Consider the following 23,134-nt stretch of genomic DNA (forward strand, 5'->3'; position numbering starts at 1 on the left):
GGGAGGTCATGACTTCCCAGCGCTCTGCCCTTTCTGCTTTCTGGCCGCATTGCCCTCCCAAGCCAGCCTTTTCTCTAACTGCCCCAGGAGCCCACAGAGATGGGTCCCCTGCTGCCAGGGGTTTGCTGAGAGACAGGAGGGTGGGATGCAAATTGGAAAATGGACCCGATGTTCTCAAACTCTGGGCCAGAAGAAGGATGAGGAGGCCATCCTTGGATAATTTGGGTCCAGATAAGAAAAGAACCCCTTGAACAGGCTCAACTGATATTCTTTGACCCTAGCTCTTCTCAATCAGATGTAAGGGACTCTTACAACGGTGACGAGAATAATATCACTCAATAGGGAGACATTTAAAATCCAATTCCAGCCATGTCCCCCAGCTTATCCAGCCATACAGGTTCCGTGTGTGTGTGTGTGTGTGTGTGTGTGTGTGTGTGTGTGTGTGTGTGTGTGTGTGTGTGAAGGCCTTAGGTGAGGGTGCTTCATCTCTAATCCAGACTGAAGCTTTGGATAAGGCAGCCTCCTGATACAAGATTCTTTATTTTCCTGAATACTTAAGAAATAAAACCAAACTTCTGGAAGCCAGGCTCTTTTGAAAAAGTTCCCCATGCACCAGAAAGGTTCAAGGCTGCTCCGTGAGAGAACCAAACAGAAGGACTTAGGCAGACTGGAGTGAGGAGTCCAGCAAACAGGAGGGAAGGGGGCAGGGCACAACCTTTGAAAGAATGACATAGCCTGAGGACATGACGTAAGCTGATTAGAACCAAAAGGGTCCAAGATGGTGGACAAGTCGCCGTACACTAGACCTTGAGCCTCAGTATATGCTCATTGTACTACATTAGCATGCTAAATGACACACCCACGGGCGCCATGACAGTTCCAAGACCCGACCATAAAGATCAAAAAGTGGGCGGTGGCCCAATTCCTGGAAATCCCCACCCCTTCCCGAAATAGCTGGAATACTCCTCCCACTCATTCACCTATGAAATTACCCACCCCTCTAAAAACTGACAACACCATACCCTGGTATTTTTCTCACCTTCTGAGATCGCCCACACTGTCTGTGGAGTGTGTTTCTCTCTAAATAAATCCACTTCTTACCTATCGCTTTGTCTCTCACTAAACTCTTTCTGTGATGAGACATCAAGGAGCTGAGCTTCATTAAGTCCTGAAACCAGGTGTGTGATCTCAGTTGGAAGACTGTGGGTTTTGGCTGGGTTTGAGTCCCAATCTGAGTTTGGGCCGGGTTTGAGTCCTGGCTGCGTGGGTTCAGGTCCCAGTCTGAGGTGCACGGTTTCAGATCCCTGAGCTCCTCAGCCTTCTCTCCATTTTACCTTTGTTTTTGCTGGAAATGTGGGTCCCTGCAGTGCACAGAGCCATGGAAACCGCTGTCCTCCCTCTGCCGAGGTAAAGCAACTCCAGTAAGTGGAGACGGGTGAGAGGGGGATGAGGGCGGGCAGATGTGGACACAGGAGCCCTATTTTGTTGCTCCGAGGAGTAACTGGACCCCTGCCCAAGAGATCCCCCAAGCCCTCCAAAGAAAGAAATTGCAGGGGCATGAGTCATCCCCTATTTTAGGCGAACACAGGGGTGCCCTGCGGGACTGAGGGCCTCCCTTATCAAGGAGCAGGCAACTGAAGTACGGAGATTGTGCTTGGCCAAAGGCTAGGATCAGCTTCTGGTTTATTATCTATTTAACTAAGTGGATTAAATGAGAATTGACTGGAATTGTACACTTAGGGGTCCCTTACAAAACACCGTTATCTCATAAGCTGGCTTAATGGAACAGGCTGTCCGGGGCTTATTAGAAGTAACTGAATACAGTGCCTTACAGGGCAGAGATCCAATGGAGGGTGTGGGGTAGGCCCGGGAGATCCCACACCTTGTGTGGCCACAAAAGATGGGCCTGGGGTATAACTGCAAACCATACTATTAGCGTCTACCCCCAGAGACAGGCCCAGATCTTCCCAAGAAGAAAGGCATCTGCCATTCACTCCACTGTAAAAGCACTTCTTCGATATTAAGGGTGAACTAAGTGCTTTACTGATCTATTATGTATGTGGACTCCAGCACATATGAAAGACAGCAGAGCAGAGTGGTTAACACAACCGTCTTGGGCATTAGACTGCAAGAGTTTACGTCTTAGCTTTACCACTTACTACTTGAGTGACCGTGTGTCACTTAACTTCTCTATGGCTCAGTTTCCCCATCTGCAAAATGGGGATGATAGTAGTACCTACCTCACTGGGTTTCTGAGGAGATTAAGTGAGCTAATATGTATAAACTTCTTAGAATAGTATCTGGCATAAGTGATTCTATACGTGAGCTTTCAGTGATTATAGCTTTTACACCAAAAAAGAATTCATCCCATTTCATAGCTTTTGCACCCTCATCTCCTTTAGCTATTAATTGCAGCATGATATGGAATGAGCTGCACTCACAGAGGAGATATTCTGAATGGTGGGAGGCAGTGTACGTGGAGGAGGTCAGGACTGTGATCAGAGAGACATTTTGCTGGAGATGGTGATGCGATCTTACACGTCATTTATCTTCTCTTATCCCCATTTCTCTGTGTGTGTGTGTGTATGTGTGTGTGTGTGTGTTGAGACTTTCATTATAGGGTTTAGGTAAGTGAATGTAAATTCTGCTTTTGGTGAAGATTGATATAATTATGAAGATGCTCAGAGATGAGACCCCTTTGGCCTGGTGTCCCAGAAACATGTACATTTTAGAGGACTTGCTTTGAGGGTAACAGACACGTCGGAAAGGATCGCTGGACAGACCCACTGGACAGAAGTTGCCCTTGTGCAGTTGGTTTGAACAATGGAGATAATTGACTGTTTTTCAGGAAGGTTTTAGTGTATTTGTAAATTTTGTACTTTTTTTTTCTTCCAGCAATTTCTTTGACAGTGTTATTTTTCTGTTGGGTTCCTTTGAGTTCAATTTACCTGTAATCTGTAAACATTTCTTCTATCAACAACCTGCTCCACAATTGACCTAACTCTTCAGAATTACACAGCCTTTGCTTAAACTACTTCCAACGTATAATCTACAATTTCCATGTATAATTTATAATTTTCAGTACTCTATAATCCAGGAGATGATTCTATTCCACTCAGCCTAATGGATGAACATTACAGTCCTCACTTTTCAAAAAGTTGAAGGAGACCGTATGAAAATTTGTATGAACCTTTCTGTTCTATAGAATTACTTTAAATTTAAGAAGTCTAGCCTATTAGCTGAATTGTGTTTTAGAAGAATTGAAACACCGTGCATGGTGTTAGAACTAGTAATGCTTTCTTCTTGTTTTCATGCCATTTTTAATTTAAAGGAGTAGTAGTACGTAGTATACAACACTTAGATATAATTGATGTAATTTCCCATATTTTAAATGGTTCAGGCTGGGAGTTTAAGGAAAGAAGCCACATGAATCAGTGAGAAGCCATAACCTTCCAGGGTTTCTTCTGGCTGATTATTGACTAATGCACAAATTGATGTATCCAACTGAGCTGCAATGCCAAGGGCAAGCATGGTATGATATCGATAGATGCTCTGGACCTGTGGATCTCACCTTTTCTTGATTATGAACCTCTTTAAGAATAAGGAGGAAGTTGTGGACATGCTTCTCAGAAAATGACACAAAGCTTGGCATAGAATTCTAGAGAGTGTACACGAACTCCCTGAATTTTCTGTCGAATCCCTGCTTCCCCACTGGAGTTCACTGAACACGGGGAGGCTTCCTCTCACTAGGCTTGACCACCCTTTTGATTTTTTTTTTTTTTTTTCCGGTACGCGGGCCTCTCACTGTTGTGGCCTCTCCCGTTGCGGAACACAGGCTCCGGGCACGCAGGCCTAGCGACCATGGCTCACGGGCCCAGCCGCTCCGCAGCATGTGGGATCTTCCCAGACCAGGGCACAAACCCGTGTCCCCTGCATCAGCAGGCGGACTGTCAACCACTGCGCCACCAGGGAAGCCCCTGATTTTTTTAATGACAGTGAGTTGGACATTTCTGGAGACCAGGAAATAGAGACTAGTCAGAGGATTTTTTTGATACAATAAGAAATATGCATATTGGTCTTTGTCCACAGTTCTTAGCACACAGCTCTTAAAACCCTTGGAATTTCCAGAATGATGAGAGTGTCTTATATGCTAATGGGATGATTGGTGGTTGGGGGAATAATAGCTTCAGGATGGGAGCTGGTTGCCAGAAAAACCAAGGCATGTTTAGAGTAGTGGAACTTTCAGCCCTACCCGCGCAACTTCCAGAGTGAAGAGAGCCGCTGAGAGATGCATTAATCACCAGTGGCCAATAATTTAATCAATTGTGCCTATGTAATGAAACCTCCATAAAGTCTCCTAAACAATAGTGTTTGAAGAGCCTCTTGGTTGGTGAACTCATCGAGATACTGGGCAGGTGGAGCACCTGGAGAAGGCATGGAAGTCCTGCTTTCCTTCCCCCATACCTGGCCCTCTGCATCTCTTCCATTTGACTGTTCCTGAGTTGCATCCCTTGTAATAAACTGGTCCCAGTAAGTAAAGCACTTTCCTGAGTTCTGTGATCTGTTCTAGCAAATTATTGAACCTGAGGAAGGGGTCATGGGAACCCCTGATTGATAGGTCAGGAGTGCAACGGGCAACCTGGGATTTAAACTTGGCATCTGAAGTGGGGGCAGTCTGGGTGGGGTCTGCACTAACTCTACATAGCTAGTGGCAGAATTGATTTGAATTGTAGGACACTCAGTTGATGTGTGGAGAGTTAGAGAATTGGTTGGTATGGGGGGAAAAGTCCACACATTTGGTGTCAGAAGTGTGAGTAAAAACAGTTCAGAATTTTGCCCTCCCTTTAAGAGTTATATACAGTGTTCCACAGTTATTGAAAGTACAGGCTCAACTATCTACACACTGTGTCTGCTGCCATTGGGTTCCTTTGGATGTTCCTATGTACTTTAGATACAATCCATTTTAGTTGAAGCTTGTTTGGATCTACCTCTACTTCCTAAAAACTTCTCTCTTTATCAAAATTAACAAGTATCTCCTCACTTCACATCCACTAGGAGAGCTACAATCAAGAAGATAGTTGCTAACAAGCATTTTTGAGGATGCAGAGAAAACCCTCTTACACTGACGGTGGGAATGTAAAATGGTGCTATCACTTTGGAAAACAGCCTAGCAATTCCTCAAACGGTTAAATACAGAGTTGCCACATGACCCAGAAATTCTATTCCTAAATATGTACCCAAGAGAAATGAAAATGTATGTCCACACAGAAACTTGTACATGTAAAACTAGAAGCATTATTCATAATAGCCAACATGTGGAAACACCCAAATGTTCATCAACCAATGAATGGATATTTAAAATGTGGTATATCTATACAATGACTGTTAGTCAGCAATAAAAAGAAACTAAGTGCTGATGCATCCTACAACTTGGATGAGCCCTGAAAACATTGTGCTAAGTGAAAGAAGCCAGTCACAAAAGACCATATATTCTATGATTCCATTTATATGAAATGTCCAGGGTAGGGAAATCCATAGAGACAGAGAGCAGATCAGTGGTGCCAGGGTCTGGGGGTAGGGGGAAAGGGGGAGTGACAGTTAACAGGTATGGAGTTTCTTGTTGAGGTGATAAAAATGTTCTAAAGTTGATTGTAGGAATGATGATTGTACAGCTCTGTGAATATACTAAAAGCTATTGAATTGTACACTTGAAATGGGTTAACTGTGTGGTGTATGAACTGAACCTCAATAAATGTGTTCTGAAAAAAAGAATATAGATTCTGGACCCAAGCTGCCTGTGTTAAAATCACCCTGGCAGCTCTGGTGTCCTGAGACAAGGATTTGGGTGCAAGTACTGTATTTGAGAAGATGTCCTAGGCAGTGTGGTCAGGACGTAGGGAAGTGAGACAGGAGAGGAAGGAAAGCCAGTAGAGGAGGCATTCATGAGTGAGTTACTGTTGGGGGCAACTGGGGCTCAGTCCTACTGCCCCCTCCATAAGGCTATGGAGACCATAATTCAGAATGGTACCCCCCAAGCGATGAGAAAGCTCTGTTGTTTCTGAGTGCTGACTTCTATGCTTCTAACCAGAGAAAGGCCCCAGACAGGAGGAGAGATACACAGAGACAGAGACAGACAGACACAGAGACAGACATGCAGGTACTTGAGGCAGGAAGCAGAGGGCACAAGAACTGTTCCCCAAACCTACAGGTGAACCAGTCCAGAATGACTGAACGAACATGGGCTGAACATAGACAGTGTGCTGATGGGCGTGTTCCTTAATCTCTCTGGCCCTCAGCTCCCTCATCCTTTGTATGGGGGAAAGAATAGCTCCTGTCTCATAGGGGTGATGTGGGGATTGATGAGTTCATGTATGTGCAGTATTTCAACAGTCAAAAATACTCATCTTGAATCTTTCTCTATTTTTTGAACTTCTGACTTACCATGATCATTCCTCTTCTGCATGAGCTTGTAACAAGACAGAGAAGCAATGCATCTATTATGAGTTTCAAAAAGAAATAGAACCACTTCCGAGAACAGTCTTCTCATTAGGCCCCCTTTGTGTTTGATCAGCTCTGAATGGCTGCCTTTTGAAATACGCCATAAGCTTTGTTAGCGCATTATATGCCCATCCCAGCAAGTTCTGTCATTGGAGCAACTCTATGATCTTTCTCATTCTTGCTATTCTGTTTTATGGAAACTGTTGGTGGGATTCAAGTGAGAGCGGTTCATCACAGTACTCTGTTGTGTTTTCCTTTGTGTCTCCTATTTTCCCAAAGCTGCGTTCAGAGGACACTAGACCCTGGGGAGCTTTCTTTTTGTGAAACCTCTGCAGTCTAGGGGTTGAAGCCAGTGGCTGCAATCCCAGGCAATTCTGAGTTCTGCTTCTGTCAAAGGCGTTTACACTCAATGTGTTTCATTGCTCAGGGATGATTGAAACAGCCCAGTTGGTGAACAGCCAGGGGGAAATAGGGTTAAAAAACAACAACAACAACTACGTTACATGAGCTCAACGTGTCACGATTACAACTCAGTGTAAAGATTTGTTCAGCGGAGCAAATATCTCTGGATTGTTTCAGGCTGTGACTCTTCAATTAACCTGACATTTCACAAGTCCAGAAGGGCCGTGGATGAACTCTTTACTTCGCTTCGGGATATTGCTGGAGCCCGGAATCTCATGAAACAGTTTAAGTCTGTATATGTTGCTGGAAATCATACCCACCAGGCAAGTACATATGTTTTAAAGTAACCGTCTAATCTGTGTTGTGTTTTTAGGATTCAGAGACTGAAAGAAAAGTTTCCATTTTAACCTCTCTAAAATGAAGGATCTGTTCAAGATGAAATCCAAGGCCCTTGTAGTCCAGAGTTCTGGGTTCCCCTGAATCTGAAAGCTTCCCAGTTTATTTGTATTTCAGGCTCGATGCAGTGAGATGAGCACTGGATTACGGGTCAGTGCTGCTTTATAACTGCCCCAGAGCTGTTCTGTCACCTTAAGCAAGTCCCTAAGCGCCAGATGTGGGGTGGCCTTAGTGCCCAAGTTTCTGGATCTAAGAGTAGTAAAATTACCTAATAATGTTATGACAAGGGAAAAAGAAGCTGATGCCAGCAAAAATGTTTGTTATTTAAAATGCCCCCCACCGCTTTATTAGGAGAGTAGGAGAACCTTGCAAGGATGTTTTGACCAGGGAGTAGGAAGACAGTATGAGAATCCAAGATTGAAAGGGTAATTGCTCTATCAAAACTCCGTGGGACGAGGTGCGGGGGAGGCACGGGGAGGCACGGAAAGACCCAAAGGGAAGATGAAGGGGTGAAGGAAAGCTGGGGCCATCGAGGCTGGGCAGTCTCTGTTGGACAAGGAAGAGACAACCCGCAGGTTCCTGGTGGCCAGAGGTGAGCTTTCAAGGAAGAACAGATGTTTCTGACAGAAAAGATCATTGGGTTTTGCTGTGGAGTGTGTGAAGGAATCTTCTCTTCCATCTCCCCATGAAATAGTCAGTACAATTCGCTCCATTTGCTAAGGCTTTTTGGAGAGTTGAATGAGCTGTTAGTGGGGACTATGACATAGTGAGGGGTTCAGCTTGAGGGTTCTGACTCTCTAAGGTGGGCATGTCGACAACAGCTAAGGTTACCTGCTACCACCTAGCAAAATCCAGATTCTTCCTCCCATATAGGTGTATAGTAGCTGATACTTGAAGAGTCCCCTACATTTGGTTTTCCCTTTGATCCTCACGACAAGTAGGCCAGAGAGGTATTCTCATCCCGAGACCCAGGAAGCAGGCACACAGGTGGGCCAGGGCCTGATGCCAGGTCTTTTCTGCCAACCCAAAACCTCCCTGCTTGCTGCACCGTGGTTCTCCTGGAGGGTCTAGGAATTATGACTGATAATGCTGATCTCAGATACTGAAATCACCCACCAAGACACAAAAGACCTTAGAAATTGGCACTCAACTTAGTAATATAAATTCCCATCTTTTGTTCAATGATCTGAGAACATCACTACCACGAAATACAGATAAAATCACTCAGATAAAAAAAAAATCACTCAGGTAATTAATCAGTTGTAGTTTTGTCATGAAACAATTACCAATCTTAAATATGGCAGTATGGACTGGTCCTAGAAGACGTGATAGAAATGCTGACATATGATGAAATTTAGACGAAAGGATATCAAGAAGCAAGTGTCTGCTATCATTGGCAAGGGGAAGATAAACCACTAAATTAATGAGGTCTTTTCAGTTTTGTGATCATCATGGTGACTAATTTGGCCAACTTCACATAAACATGTATTAGCTATAAATCTTGGGCATAATAAGGACAGTGATAAGTTTCCTAGACTTTATCTCCCTGCTAGCAACACAGTTGCTCCAGACCTCAGAACCCTGCCTGAGCAGCCATCGCCTTTGGAAAATGAACTTTCCCTTGTTGCATACACTTCCCTTACAGTGAGTCAGTAACATCAACTCGTTCACCAAAAATCCTAAATGTCAGTGAGTGGAAGTGGGTTCAAGGCAGGGAGTATATGTGTATCTTGAGGGGATTAAATAATAATTATACAGACACTTAGTGAAATGCTGTGCAACCAATAAAATGAGTGGAATCTAAATATACTTGGCAAGGACTGTATTTGGGTCCTTGTCCTGGGCTCTGCTTGGAGAATTCAGAATAAAACGGGTTCATGTTCTATTGGGTGTAGATGTACATCTATTGGGTGTAGATGTAGATCATTATGTAAAGCATTATCCTATTTTTGTTTAAAAATAAAAAGTACATGGGTGTATATATTTAATAAGTCTTTAACATTTTAGGAAAATTTTATAATGGTTACATGTGGGGAACAGAAAGGGTTAGATGCACAAGGAGGAACTCTGGCTTCTTGCTTTATACTCACATATGTAGAGGAAGAATTTTTGATGGGATTATGGATAATTTTTACCTGTTTGAGTTTTTCAACACTTTTTGAACTTAAAGACGTTTTCAGGACTTCCCTGGTGGCGCAGTGGTTAAGAATCTGCCTGCCAATGCAGGGGACACGGGTTTGAACCCTGGTCTGGGAAGATCCCACATGCCGCGGAGCAACTGAGCCCACACGCCACAACTACTGAGCCTGCGCTCTAGAGCCCACGCACCGCAACTACTGAGCCTGCGTGCCACAACTACTGAAGTCCACATGCCTAGAGCCCGTGCTCCGCAACGAGAAGCCACCACAGTGAGACGCCCGCGCACTATAACGAAGAGTAGCCCCCGCTTGCTGCAGCTAGAGAAAGCCCACACACAGCAAGGAAGACCCAATGCAGCCAAATAAATAAATACGTGCATACATATATACATAAATAGATTTACTTAAAAAAAAGGAAGAAGTTTTCAATCACAGATGGAAGCCCCTTGAGGACAGGGATTTTGATCTGGTTTGTCCACTGCCATATCTTCAGTGCCTAGAGTGGTATCTTGCACGTAGTGGATACTCGATAAATATTTGTTGGGTGCATCTTAAATGTGCTACATGTATTTTTATCACATGTTGGAGGATTTGTTGGGACAAAAATGTGTATAGATAGAAAACAACAAATGTCCAGAGTAGAAACAGAGTCCAGCTTTGTTTAGCTTTGAAGATGTACCTTGGCTAGGCAACTTTCTGTCCATCCCTTCTCCCAGTTTGGTCCTCAGCTCCAGGAAAAAACTGTGCTTTCTATCTAGCTCCATGCTGTTCCTACACAGAATCTAGTTGGGATGTCCCGGGCTCCCTGGGACCAGTGCTATGTATCGGGCTGTCTCCCCTGGATCTCAGGGCCCCTACCAGCCCCAGCCTCCCTCCCAGGTACCTCTCTCCTGCTCCGATGCAAATGAGTTGACTCTTAGAGCCACTCCTGTTTCCACTCCTAGCCTGAGGCACTTCTTATTTAACCTTCATCCTTTAGCCCTTTCGGAAAATGTGTCAGTCACAGCTCAGATGCAGAAAGCAGACACCACTCTCGTCATTTTAAGGAGAGCAGGATTCCATACAAGAAATTAAGTACATGTAAAATCTTGAAAGAGCTAGAGGAGTGGGATCTAGACTAGGTCTCCAGAAGTGAGCGCAGAACATCACCACACACGTGGCCCTCCAAGGAAGCTAGTACCTCTGCCACAGCCAGGAGAGTGATGGGGACCGTGAGGCTGCCACCGGAGCTCTTTATTTGAAGAACACACCACCAAAGCTGGAGACGGCTTCTGGGTTTGCTCACCACGGTGCATGCAGAGCCCAGCACAATGCTTGCCACCTAGGGGTGGGTGGAGAGGTGGATGGATGGGTGGGTCCTGGACTGTGGGTCTTATCCAGAAAGGCATTTCTTATGTTCTTAATTCTTAGTGAGAGGGAGGTTAGCATGTACGTTAACAGCAACATTTGGGTTCATAGCCCAGCTCTGCTCCCTACTAACTGTGTAACCTTAGGCAAATTACTTGACCTCTCTGTGCCTAGTTCCTCTTATGTAAGCAGGAGCTAACAGTAGTAGCTCCTTCATAAAAGTGCTCTGAATAATATATATAAAGCTCTCAGGATAGGAGCTGACACATAGACAGCGCTATGTAAGCATTGTCTCTAACAGTTGTAGTAAAGGACAAAATAGACCTTCTCTTTGTCCTCTTTCGTAGCATTTCGTCATTTCCTTTATTAGGAGATGGGCTACACAGAAAGGGAGTCATTCTTAAGCTGACTGTCCTGTTAGCTGTGGCATTTGGTCAGAGTCTACTGCTGACACCCGTTTGTTTGGAAAAGTCATGTTTGTCCATAGACTCTGTTGACCGGAAACATAAGCCCCAGTTTTGCCTGTGCAGCAAGTCTTCTTATGCTTTCATTTCTTACTACAAATGTTCCAGTTTAATGGGAGGCTTAACCTCCTTCCTAAATGTCAGTGTTTGATGTGCTGCTGTTTCTCAGATGACTCAGGGCAAGGAGCTTATGAGCCCTTTCAGACAAAATATTGCACGGCTCTTGCATGACGGGTTTTGGCAGAAGTCTCAAAGTGCTGTGCTTCCCTGGAGGAAACTTCCCACAGATGCGCACTGTCCTCTGTGCCTCCGGCATGTTGAACCAGAGCCTTTAGAACCAGCAGGGCCCAAGGAGGCCTGATTCATCTTGTGCCCGGTGAAATATGCGCTCTGAACAGTCTGTAGGCCCAGTCTCTTCATCAACATCAACAATCCCCAGCTCTGGCCACCAGCTGGTCTTTTGCAAGCACTAAGCTCTGTTCTTCCTTCTGATTCTATCTACCTCACCCTAGACCTGCTAGCATCCTTTCTGAAAGGCTCTGCGTGAGATAGGGCTATGCTGGGGGCCAGGAAACTTGGCTCTGTCCTGTAGTCTAACTTCTAACTGCCTGTGTGAATTCAAGCAAGTTAATTAATAGCTTTGGGCTTTGATTTCCTCATATTGAAGTTGAAGGGACTTTAATCAAAAGATATTTTAAGTAATCTGCTTCTGCTTTGAAGGATGGATGGATGGATGAACAGATAGACAAATGAACCACTTTTTAATCTGCAGCGCAAACCATTTTCCTTCAGAAGATGAAAGGAGAAAAAAAATCAGTCATACTGCAGCAAAAAATAAAAATAAATAAGCCATGGAGTAGTCAAAGCTAAGACCAGTTTTGAACAAATGTTTTTCTGTACAATCTTGGATTGAAACAAAATAAATACTCTCAGTACAAATCTAGTTCTGAGAACTTGGTTGTTCAGAGTCGGTTTTGCAAAAAAGAGAGAAGCATCTGCAATAGCAGGACCAAGAGAGGTCCTGGCTGCACCAACACCAACCAGCAAAGCCAAGGTCAGCAGCATGACTGTTGGGGGTGTGATTGTGGCAACAACTCCAGTTTTCTCGGAAACGGATATCCTAGGCCAGGGGTCCCCAAACTATTTGGCACCTGGGACCAGTTTCATGGCAGACAATTTTTCCACGGGGTGTGTGTGGGGGAATTGCTCAGGCAGTAACGCGAGCGATGGGGAGCGGCAGATGATGCATCGCTCGCCCGCCGCTCACCTCCTGCCGTGCGCCCGGTTCCTAACAGGCCTAGGACTGGTACCGGTCCGTGTCCCAGGTATTGGGGACCCCTGTCCTAGGCCATCTTTATGTTGCGCCAAATTCAAGAAGCTGTTGGGGTCTTCCCTGGTGGTGCAGTGGTTGGGAGTCCGCCTGCCGATGCATGGGACACGGGTTCGTGCCCCGGTCCGGGAAGATCCCACATGCCGCGGAGCGGCAGGGCCCGTGAGCCATGGCCGCTGAGCCTGCGCGTCCGGAGCCTGTGCTCCGCAACGGGAGAGGCCCGCGTACCGCAAAAAAAAAAAAAACGAAGCTGTTGGAGTTAGACTAGTTTCTCAAAATTGTCTCTGACTTATGTGTAATGTCATCAACTGTTGCTATGCTCAACACCTTTCTTCAAGAGTTGGAATCAGGTCAATAAGAACTTTCTAGATCTAATCATATACCGTGAAAGAGTAACCAGAGACATACAAACAAGTATTTTATTTTTCATATTTTGATTAACTCTGGTATATTAAAAGCCCAGTTTGTTCTGGAACAGATATTGGTCATTTAAAGAAAAAAAGAGAGTTTCTGATTTTTTTGGAAACTTCATCTATTTCATGTGTAACACCCATGGGGGTCTCATTAGGCTCTACCAAACCTTCAGGATAGCCTCATGAGACTGTCATACAGGGCCACACTGTGATTTTCATTGCCCTTAGCACTTTTACCTTCATGGCCCTCTTCCTGTATCAAAATCTCTCTATATATATATTTATGTGAAGAAATATTTATTAAATATTATAAAAATTATATATAAATATAGTTATTTGATTACTGAATATATTCATATTCTTATATTTACACATATGCAATTACATATATAATTATATTATAGTTTCATTGGTATAGAGACAAATAATATTATATATCAAAACATTATCTTTGGGCTTCCCTGGTGGTGCAGTGGTTGAGGGTCTGCCTGCCGATGCAGGGGACACGGGTTCGTGCCCCGGTCCGGGAAGATCCCACGTGCCGCGGAGTGGCTGGGCCGGTGAGCAATGGCCGCTGAGCCTGCGCGTCCGGAGCCTGTGCTCCGCAACGGGAGAGGCCACAACAGTGAGAGACCCGCGTACCGCAAAAAATATATATATATATATCTTTGACCAAAAAGTTCATTTTTTTCTTCTCATTTTAAAAGAAATCAATCCATTTTCATGGGTCGCTAACAGTCCTGTGGGCCCTAGGCATCGTGCATTCTGTGCCTAGTACATAAGTCATCTCTGTGGTCATAGCCCCCATTTGCACCCGTCTGCCCAGGACAGGACCATAGCTCGCGGTAGGGAACAGCGGGCATTTTTCTCCTCTCAGGTAGTCCTGTGACCATCATGAAGCAGTCCATGCAGCTACCCAGGAGCTGTTCGGTTTGGTCCTGAAGTGACAGCTGAGCAGTGAGGGAACTAGACTCACATGGAGGGAAGGGTAGGGGCAGGAGTCCTCTGGCTTAAAACCCTCATATCCTATAGGGGCCAATTTCTCTGAAACAACTCCACTGACATGACTTCCAGCATTCCTCCAAGGGCCATGGCCAACCACACAAGAGTCATCATACTCAGAGCAGCCCAAAGCCCTGGCTTTCTGTCCAGTATTTATAGTTCCCCCAGTCTAATGCAATTTACTAAGCAAGGGTCATTTTTATCATAAGCAATCTTGCCTGGCTAGAGTTTGACATTCTTCCCTTATCAGGTTTCCAAGGAAACAGAGCTAGAAAGTTAACCAAAGGTCAGATTCTTATGTAGAAGGGAAGAGAGGTTTAATAATCCTTTGCCTACAACAAGCAACCTGCCAGTTATTAAGGAAATAGTTATATTAATGTTTCAATCCAGACTTTACGGTGTGTCTGTGGCAGAGACGATGCTATACATGTTCCCCAAACTCCATTTCCTTTTCCTTCTGGCATAGTTAGACCACATTTTCCAGATTCTCTTGCAGGTAAATGTAGGTTTGTGACCAATTCTGGCCAATGAACAATGGGCAGAAGTAATAGAGATCACTTTCAGGCTGAGCTCATAAAATCTCTCTGGAAATCCTCCATACTCTCTCTCTTTCATCCTCTGCTGATGAGATGCAAAGGCTTCAGTGTGGGATTCCAGTGCCCTAGGGACTGGTGGGGCTACTCCATAGCAGGAGCCTGGGTGTCTGAATGATTGTGTAGGCCCTGCACCGTAGGGCACAGACCCCGTCCTGCCAGCACACACTGGATGTGGTATAAGCGAGAAATAAGGATGAATTTGTCTGTGTTTTTAATTCCTCTCCTTCCTCCCCCGAAAGATGAACTAACAGTGAACGTTTGATTAGGAAAATTAAATTACTCTGGTTAACACTCTTATGTAGACAAACTACACGACGAATCTCCCCTCTGGTCCTTTTTAACATGTGAGGAAAACTTGTGAGCAGGGCACTAGGGCAAGACATCTGTCTCCCCATCACCACCTTCTATGGTTCTTTGCTGAGAATTGGGTAGCTTCTGGCTGAATAGAAAATTCCATGACAGTTAGAGGATCGTCATCTAAGAAGCTACTGCCAAAAGCTATTCATTTCAATCAGATTTCAGTGACATGTTTTGGGGCAGAAAAAAGTCCAAACTAAGTAAGGAAGGAGCCAAAAGTTCTCATGATTAAAACCCTACTTGGGAAAACTAAGAAATGTGTTTGCTAAGAAGTCACGAGACTAGTACTGCTTTGTACCTAAGAAAGTCTTTTCCCAAATCGTGCTCTTTAAATGGACAATGTTATTTAGTGGTTCTGTGCTTAGTCGTTTTAAAGAAGAAATTGGAAAGCTGAAATTGGAGCAAGGGAGAGAGCAGGATCCCTAACCCTCTACGCTTCCTTCTTTCCCTGTCTCACAGTCTGCATGGGGGCTTCTGGAGCCCTGAGAGCAATCCTGTCACCCTGGTACACTGTACTTTGCACAGAGGAGGCCCTAGGCATAGTGTTTTAGCTGGACAACAGGACCAACTTTTTCCTATACCTGAGCTCTTCTCAGGATCACTACTCTTCCTTCTTACAGAAGGTACATCTTACGGGGAGCAATTGCCTCTTTTGTTTTCTGTAGGTTGGGGTATACTCTCTCCTGTCTTAAATGTGACAGCGTATGTGTACTTCTCTGTGGTTCTGCTTAATGTTATTCTATATAACTATATGTAGACTAACAAAAAACAAATAACTGTAAACCCCTGGAAAGAAGAAATGGCCTTTTTATTTCTTTATCTTCCCTTTGTGCTTTGTATCAGTTAGAATTGCATTCAGTTGCAAGTAACAGGATCTGAAACGTAAGGCTTAAACATGCAAGGTTTTGTCTTGTCACATAAGTAGGTCCTGATTCAGTACATCCGTGTTATGTTTATAGTGGCTCCACCAGTCTCCACTGACCTGGGTTTCTTCCAGCCCTCTGCTCCAGTATCTCTAAAGAATGGCCCTGTCTTACACAGTGGCTGCTGGAGCTCCAGTCGTCACTTCCATGTTCCAGGCAGCAAACAGAGAAAGGGGAGGAAAGCATACCCTTCCCCTTTAAAAATAGAAGACTTCTGAAAGTCCCACTCCCCTTCTACTTACATCTCCATTGCCCAGAACTTGCAGACCCAACAGCAAAGAAGGCTGGAGAATGGAGTCTTTCAGCCAGTTGATCATGTGCCTGTCCAAAAACTGGATTCTATTTCTAAAGAAGCAGTCAATGAATATTTGATGATAATGATGATAAGGTAGCAGAGTATTGGCCAAAGGACTTCTCCATGGAGAGCAGTTTAAAGAGATTAAAGTTTAAGAGACTAAATATCCGGAAAGACTGAGATGGTAGAAAAGTTTTCAAGACAATTTACTCAGGGAAGAGGATTTGTAGAATTCAGAGGCCATTCCATGACCTTTTTTTTTTTTTAACATTGAAAACATTTATTGGATTGTTTTATGATTCCAGAAGTATACCTGTCAATTTCTAAAATTTAGAAAAAAAAGAAAATAATGTCCCCTACTCCCAGAACCTAGAGTTAGCCCTTGTTTACATTTTGGTGTGCTTAACTCGAATCTCTTCCATGCATAAATAATTTATTAATTTTGAAGAGGTGAGGGAAAAAAAGGCCATTCTTGCCGTTTGTGTGTATGTGTGTGTGTGTGTGTGTGTGTGTGTGTGTGTGTGTAGTGGTGTTTTAACTGTGCTTTTTAAAAAAAGAATATAGTGAAAAGGCTTCCTCTCACCTTTGTCCCTTGTCCGGTCCCCCACTCCATGATCACGGCTCATGGTGATTCTGTATATCACACCAGAGTTTATTTTTTGCATGTTTCAGCAAATGCAAACTTTCGTATTTCCTTTGGCACATTTTACACAAACGCCCATCATACACACTGTTCCTCACCTTGCTTCTTCCACTCACGATTTATTCTGCACCTTGCTTTTTACCATCAGCCCAGAACTTCCCTCTTCGCTTCCATAGCATTCCTTCGTGTGGATGTATCCCATTTATGAAATGCGTTTCTAATCTTTTGCTATTATAAACCATAAACAGTCCTTTGTGGATCTCATTTGAATATATTAGCATATTTGTAGGATAAATTCCTAGATGTGGAATTGCTAAGTCAGATGCATTTGTAACTTTGATAGATATTGCCAGATTACTCTCTACACCGATTGGAACAATTTACACTCCCACCAGCAGTATATGAGCGTGTCTGTTTCCCCACAGCCTCATCAAAAAAGTATACTTTCAAACCTCTGTATTTTTGCCTGTATGATAAATTTTTAAAATCTATGTTGGTATTAGGAAGACTGACTCACAGTTTTTGGTTTTTTCAGTTTCTGTGTTATCGGTGTCTCTGCCCAGTGCTTTCCCTTTCGTGAGCATTTGCCTGTGAGATCTCTGGGCACGCAATGGTCTATTTGACTAATAAGCAGAGGAGAGCTGCACCCTCAACTCAACAGCTGCTATTTCTCCCTGCATCTTATCCTTGATAAATGCACCAGTTCCCTTCTAGCTAAACGACTGTTTATGATTTTGATGGTTTATACCCTGCTATATTTCTAAGGTATTTCAAGTAAGAAAGTTGGAACAAGGGGGAAATAAGAGTAAAAAATGACTACGAAAAGCAAGATGAAGCCAGAGGTGAAGTTAACATACCAGATATCCTCCACACTGGCTAGAGGCCGGTTACAGATTTGGCCAGTGCAAAGGCAGGAACAGTTCATGACATCTCTACAGTGCTGTCATAGCCTGGCTTTCCTGAGCCTGTAACAGATATAGCAGAGTGCTTTGAGGGAAGACATTCCTCTTCCTTCACCCTTCATGCTCAAACTGGGCTGCCAAACGTATCTGGAGCAGCAGAGGTAGCAACAAGACTGGGAGGGAGGTGGTCCAGCCGATGCGAAGGGAAGGAGAGAGGAAAAGCTTGGTAGTGAGGAGACACAAGGAAAGAGGTGGGGGAACATGCTTGGAATATACATTGGTCAGAGGCAGCTGCCTACAAATACTACCTAAATGTGGATAGGTTTAGCACCATTTACCAAACTGTAGTTGCTGTAAATTCACATCAGCTTAATTCTACTGAAATTCTCATAGTCTGTGTGGCTTGCTTTCTCTAAGCCCTGACCTTGGTCAGATTTCTTTGGGCATCTTGGCTGCTTTTTCTGGCCAGTTTGTACTTGGAGTTGACCTCTCTAAAAGACGGAGGGATTGCTTTGGACTTGGATAGTGACAATACATTGTAAGAAAACATTCGGGATCCTAGCGGAAGGGAGCATAATTCTAAGAATGTTTAGGAGATTGTTTTCCTGTCTATATCAACTGACAATACTTTGCTTTTCAGTATACTTCATGCAAAAAATTGTCACTTTAAATCTAGATTGAAAAATTAGCCAAACTAGGATTATAGCTCTGGTGAGAGGCATTTGCTTATGGAAGGGAGTGTGAGGAATAAAAAATAGTGCTAGTGTAGTGGGATAAAAGTTTCCCCCCCAAATCAATGTTGTCATATTGTCTTTTCACACATGGAGAATCACAGCCATTGCTCAGTATCAGAATAAACTGGTTTTGCTTCGTTTGGTGCAGAGAAAGCTACCCTCTCTCTAGGCAAAGCAAACAAACCCTTTTACTTACAGCACAATGTTTTGTCTTTGCAGGCATCCTATAAGCCGTTGTTGAAGCAGGTTGTGGAGGAAATATTTAATCCCGAGAGGCCAGATCCCATTGACATTGAACACATGTCTTCAGGCCTCACTGATCTCCTTAAAACTGGATTTAGCATGTTCATGAAGGTAAAGTAACCATGACGAGGTAATCCTGAGTGTAATGCTGTCTTTGCTGGGCTTGAAAATGCTGGTACCCCCTTAACCCTGGCGAGTACCACAAAGGAGAACGTCCAGTATTTGGCCCTTCTGAAATCGGGTGCAATCTTCATTTAACTTTTGGTTATAAGCAGCCTGACCTTCCGGCCTCATACAGCTTCCCTTGACCTAAGCATTATGATCTTTTCTGATCAATAGGTAAGGACACAAGCCCTCCAGGGTAGCACTATTGAAAACTTCCCTCGTGGCCCACACTTTCACTTAACAGGAATCCACATACCATTCACAGATCTTAGTGGCAGCCCGGTGCTCTTAATTCTAGAACTTACTATGTGGGATAATGAGTAACTCTGCTCAGTTGTATAACTAGCATCACCCCAAAATCCATTTGAAAATGACTTTTATTTGGGCTTAGCAGACTCCTGGGTGACAAGCATGAGAATTTCCCTGGCTAGTATTAAGGGTAGGTCAAAATTACTGAACAGCCTTTGCAGTGGAGATGAAAGGAGGAAAAGTACACAAATGTGATCTATTTTTAACCCACTATAAAGTTTCTAAATTTAAAAAGATCTAAACAAGATTACAGGCTGACCTCCTCTTCTATGCCAGGATTTCAGTTGTAATAACTCTTGGAAATAACAGAATGTTTTGCCAGCTTCAAAGCATCTTTGAAATCATGAATTAATCTGCATAGAAGATCAGGCCTTTCAGAGTTCAATAAATGCATGTGCCAGGAAAACTGGTCCACTCCAAAAGCCAGAGGACGGAAGCCAATCAGACTCTAAACCAAGCAGTAAACGGCTGGAATGGACACCCAGTCTCCTTCCCAGTGGTCCCAGTTATCATCAGCTTCTGATGCAACGCGCGGCTGGTGCATTTTCCCTCTGTTTGTTTTTTTTTTTTTTTTTTTTAAACAATGCAGCACAGTTCAGCTTCTCAAAAGTGTTCGTGGACTCCCATGTTAAATGTAAGCCCAGGGTTGTCCAGCAGCCCTTCGTGGTGGCTAGTTTGTACAGAAGCTTCCACGCTAGAGGTGGTCTCTGACCTTCTCCACCCGAGCACCCTATTCCTTCATTCATAAGCTTGGACTTAACCTTGGAGAGAGACTAAAATAACAAGAGTGGACTTTCCTGCCCTGATCCGTCAAGTCTGAGGACGGCTCATTTTGTCCTTTCGCAGTCAGGCTGCTGCGTCCGTGGTCAGGGCAAGGGCACACGTGGAGGCTCGAACCTGTCTGCACTCTGCTTACTGCAGGAGTTTCTAATTTGCAAGGAGGCACGGTGTCAGTGAGAGGAGGCCTTAACTCGCTCTTAGGCCAGTGATGTTCTGCGGAAAGAACTGTGTCCTGGCGAAAGGGTTCTGTGACCAAATATGTTTGGGAACCCATGGGATAAACAGAAAATTAACCCGAAATTCTTTGCTGTCAGATTTCACAGTGCCTTTAATGTGCTAACGGACTTTGCAACTCTCTGGAGGCCAGCATAGACTGTCTGTTGTAGGAGGACTGTCCACTTGCATTTTCCATCACTGTTCATGAACCGTGAGACATCACATTTTTAAATTACCCTTTTAAACTACACGGAGTGTTTTCTACAGCTCTTCTTGCGGTCGGAAGCTTCGCTGTCCTAAGGGGAGCTTTGCCTGAGAGGATGTTTAGAACCGTCCTGGGCCAGCACTGGCCTGCTGTGTTTCTCTCCATTCAAATCCTTGGAATTAGAGCTCATGAAGAGATGCCCCCGCCCCTGGAGACTGATCTCAAAGAGAGGTTTCCATGTAATGGATTTAAGAAAAAGGAATGTGTGTTCTTCCAGCAGCTGTCAGCATCCACTCCTCGGCCCGCAGCTGCCGGGCCTCTGCTCTCAGTAGCCAGGGGCTCTCATCTCTCTGCAGGGGGTGGGAGAGTCTTGGTGGGCTGGCCCAGTAGCCCTCCTCACCCCAGCAGCCCAAGGGAGAATCATTTTGTTCCATTTCTACATGGGCCTCTGTGGCCGGCTCTTCCCATCATTCCACAGAACTTGGCAAGGAAAGTTACCTCTGGCCCATGTGTTCAAAGTTTAAACAAAATTGGGATAAATGGAAAAAGGAACTGCAGGGCTTTGAGGACCTAACAGTGACTTCTCAAAGACCTCCGTCTTTGAGATGGGGGATGATGCCATCAGGAGAAGTGTCTTCTACGTTGGTTTAAGGCCAGTGGAAAGAAGAGGATGTGGATAGAAGAGATGGAGCCTCTCATGGCCACGGCCATTCACCAGTCTCCCTGGTCCTGTTCTCTGATGCTTTCCACTACCAAAGTCAAACAGCTAACCTGTGGTCAGCTGTACCAGGGAATCAGCCATTCTCAGGTTCAAACCTCACAACACCCCTCTCATTATCCCTGCTTTCCCCGTGGGGAAACTGAGGCTGAGAAAGCTTAAGCAGTAGATGTGAACTTCCAGAAGGCCCAAATTGGGTCATCCTCCCCTCCGTTCTCAGGTGTTTTCCAGACAGCACACAGGAAATGGGACAGCAGGATTGGTTCCCAGGTCAGTCTTATTCCAGAGCCCGCGCTCTTAACCACACTTCTTGGCGCCAGGATGCTGCCAGGTGTTTTCTTGGAAGTTAAATATTCATGTGTCATTAATTCTTTTCTTCCTGATGACTCATTAGCACAGATGCTTTCCCTCTCCAGTATCTATGCAGCTCCTCAGTCAGCTCCACGCCCGGACTGGTCATCCATGTGAGGGAGCTCTCCCGGGGTCATCTGCTGTTACCCTGTCTGCTTCTCTGGGACTTGGTCCCGGGACTCACTGGCAGTACAGCCCCAGGAGAAGAAATTTGCGCAGTGGTGTGAGCTGCTTCCACACACTGCATCTTCATTCTGTATCAGCAGCCAACAGCCATTGCTTTCGGGCCACTTGCTGCCCTGCTCTTTGCCTCTGGGACCTGCTTCCCCCCTTCTCACTCAAGACCCACTGATGCTGTGCCTGAAGGGAACAAACAGACAGAGCCTGATGAAATAAAGGTGTCCACGTGGGCTCCTTCTGTGCTTGGGGTACTGTCGCCCAAATGGGAGAGCTGTAGGGCTGGAAAGGGAGCTGAGCTGCTCATCTGTCCCCGTCCTGTCTGTGGACTCACAGGTGGTTTCACAGATGACTTTGGCTCAGTCACCAGAGGCAGTATCTGTAGCCTACGCGGGGGGTGAGAAGCCAGCAGGAAGTGTTCTGGGAAAGAGACCAGCAGACATTACCGCAGAGTGTACTGGGGGTCCCCATGACGGTGATAGGAAAAACATAGGACAGGGTTTTCCAGGCCTCAGTGTCTCGTCAGGGCTCTGGACCTTGTGTGCGCACTTTGTGACTGCACTCATTCCTTGCTTTATCACTATACGTGTTAGGTATCTTTCTCCAGACTAGCATGTTCTAACTGAACGGCTTCATCCACTGCACATCAGTGAATCAAGATCTCAGTTCAATGTGTTGTAATCAGCACTTCTTAACGAAGAAAAATAGAACAGGCTAGCAACGTGAAACCAAAAACTGAGTCACACATACATACACACTTGTGATTTAAATGAATTTCTTGCTTTCGGCCACAATCAAAAGGAGGTGAGGGCTTCCCTGGTAGCGCAGTGGTTGAGAGTCCGCCTGCCGATGCAGGGGACGCGGGTTCGTGCCCCGGTCCGGGAGGATCCCACATGCCACGGACCGGCTGGGCCCGTGAGCCATGGCCGCTGAGCCTGCGCATCCGGAGCCTGTGCTCCGCAACGGGAGAGGCCACAACAGTGGGAGGCCCGCGTACCGCAAAAAAAAAAAAAGGAGGTGAAAGCTATGGCTATGCGAAAGGAGGGCTGATCTGGGTCTCATTCTTTCCTGCATCCTCAGCATGGGGCACCTGCATGGGCCTTACACACAGCAGGCACCCGCTAAAGGTTGGGAGTGGCCCTGTGAGGACGCCCATTCAGAGAGCAGCAGGCTTCAGTCAGTGGTTCCTCTTTCCAGCTTACTGCCCTTAAGCCGAAGCTACGTTTCAACAGCTTCACGAGGGAGAAAAGGCAGCAGCCAGACCAGGCAACTCCAGTGACCCTCAGCGTATTCCCTGACCCTCCTTTGCAGCAGCTACTAAGCAAGGCGAAGCCGGTCACTGTTCTGTCATTATGTCACCCCAGAGAAGCAGCGGCCCACGGGCTCCCGCTCACTGCCCAGCACTGCCCTGCTGGGGGAGACGGAAGCCCACCTCGCCTCTGTCAAAGAAACCTGGTGGGCTCGTCTTCTGTCCACAGACAGCATGGAAATCTGTTTCTTCCACCTTCTTTGTCTCTCTGGAGAAGAGAA

The 23,134-nt window shown here is 45.2% G+C and overlaps 1 protein-coding gene across 2 annotated transcripts in view; it reads left to right on the forward strand.

Annotated features, from left to right (window-relative positions):
* SCFD2 (sec1 family domain containing 2) overlaps positions 1-23,134 on the forward strand; it is a 394,898-nt gene that overhangs the window by 351,451 nt on the left and 20,313 nt on the right. For both annotated transcript variants that reach the window (XM_082653726.1, XM_082653727.1), the window contains exons 6-7: positions 7,078-7,223; positions 18,660-18,794. In XM_082653726.1, coding sequence (XP_082509852.1) covers positions 7,078-7,223; positions 18,660-18,794 — 281 coding nt within the window. The remainder of the gene's footprint in view (positions 1-7,077; positions 7,224-18,659; positions 18,795-23,134) is intronic.

Source organism: Grampus griseus (genome assembly GCF_964374135.1).
Source record: "Grampus griseus genome assembly, chromosome: 4".
Lineage (NCBI taxonomy): Eukaryota > Metazoa > Chordata > Mammalia > Artiodactyla > Delphinidae > Grampus > Grampus griseus.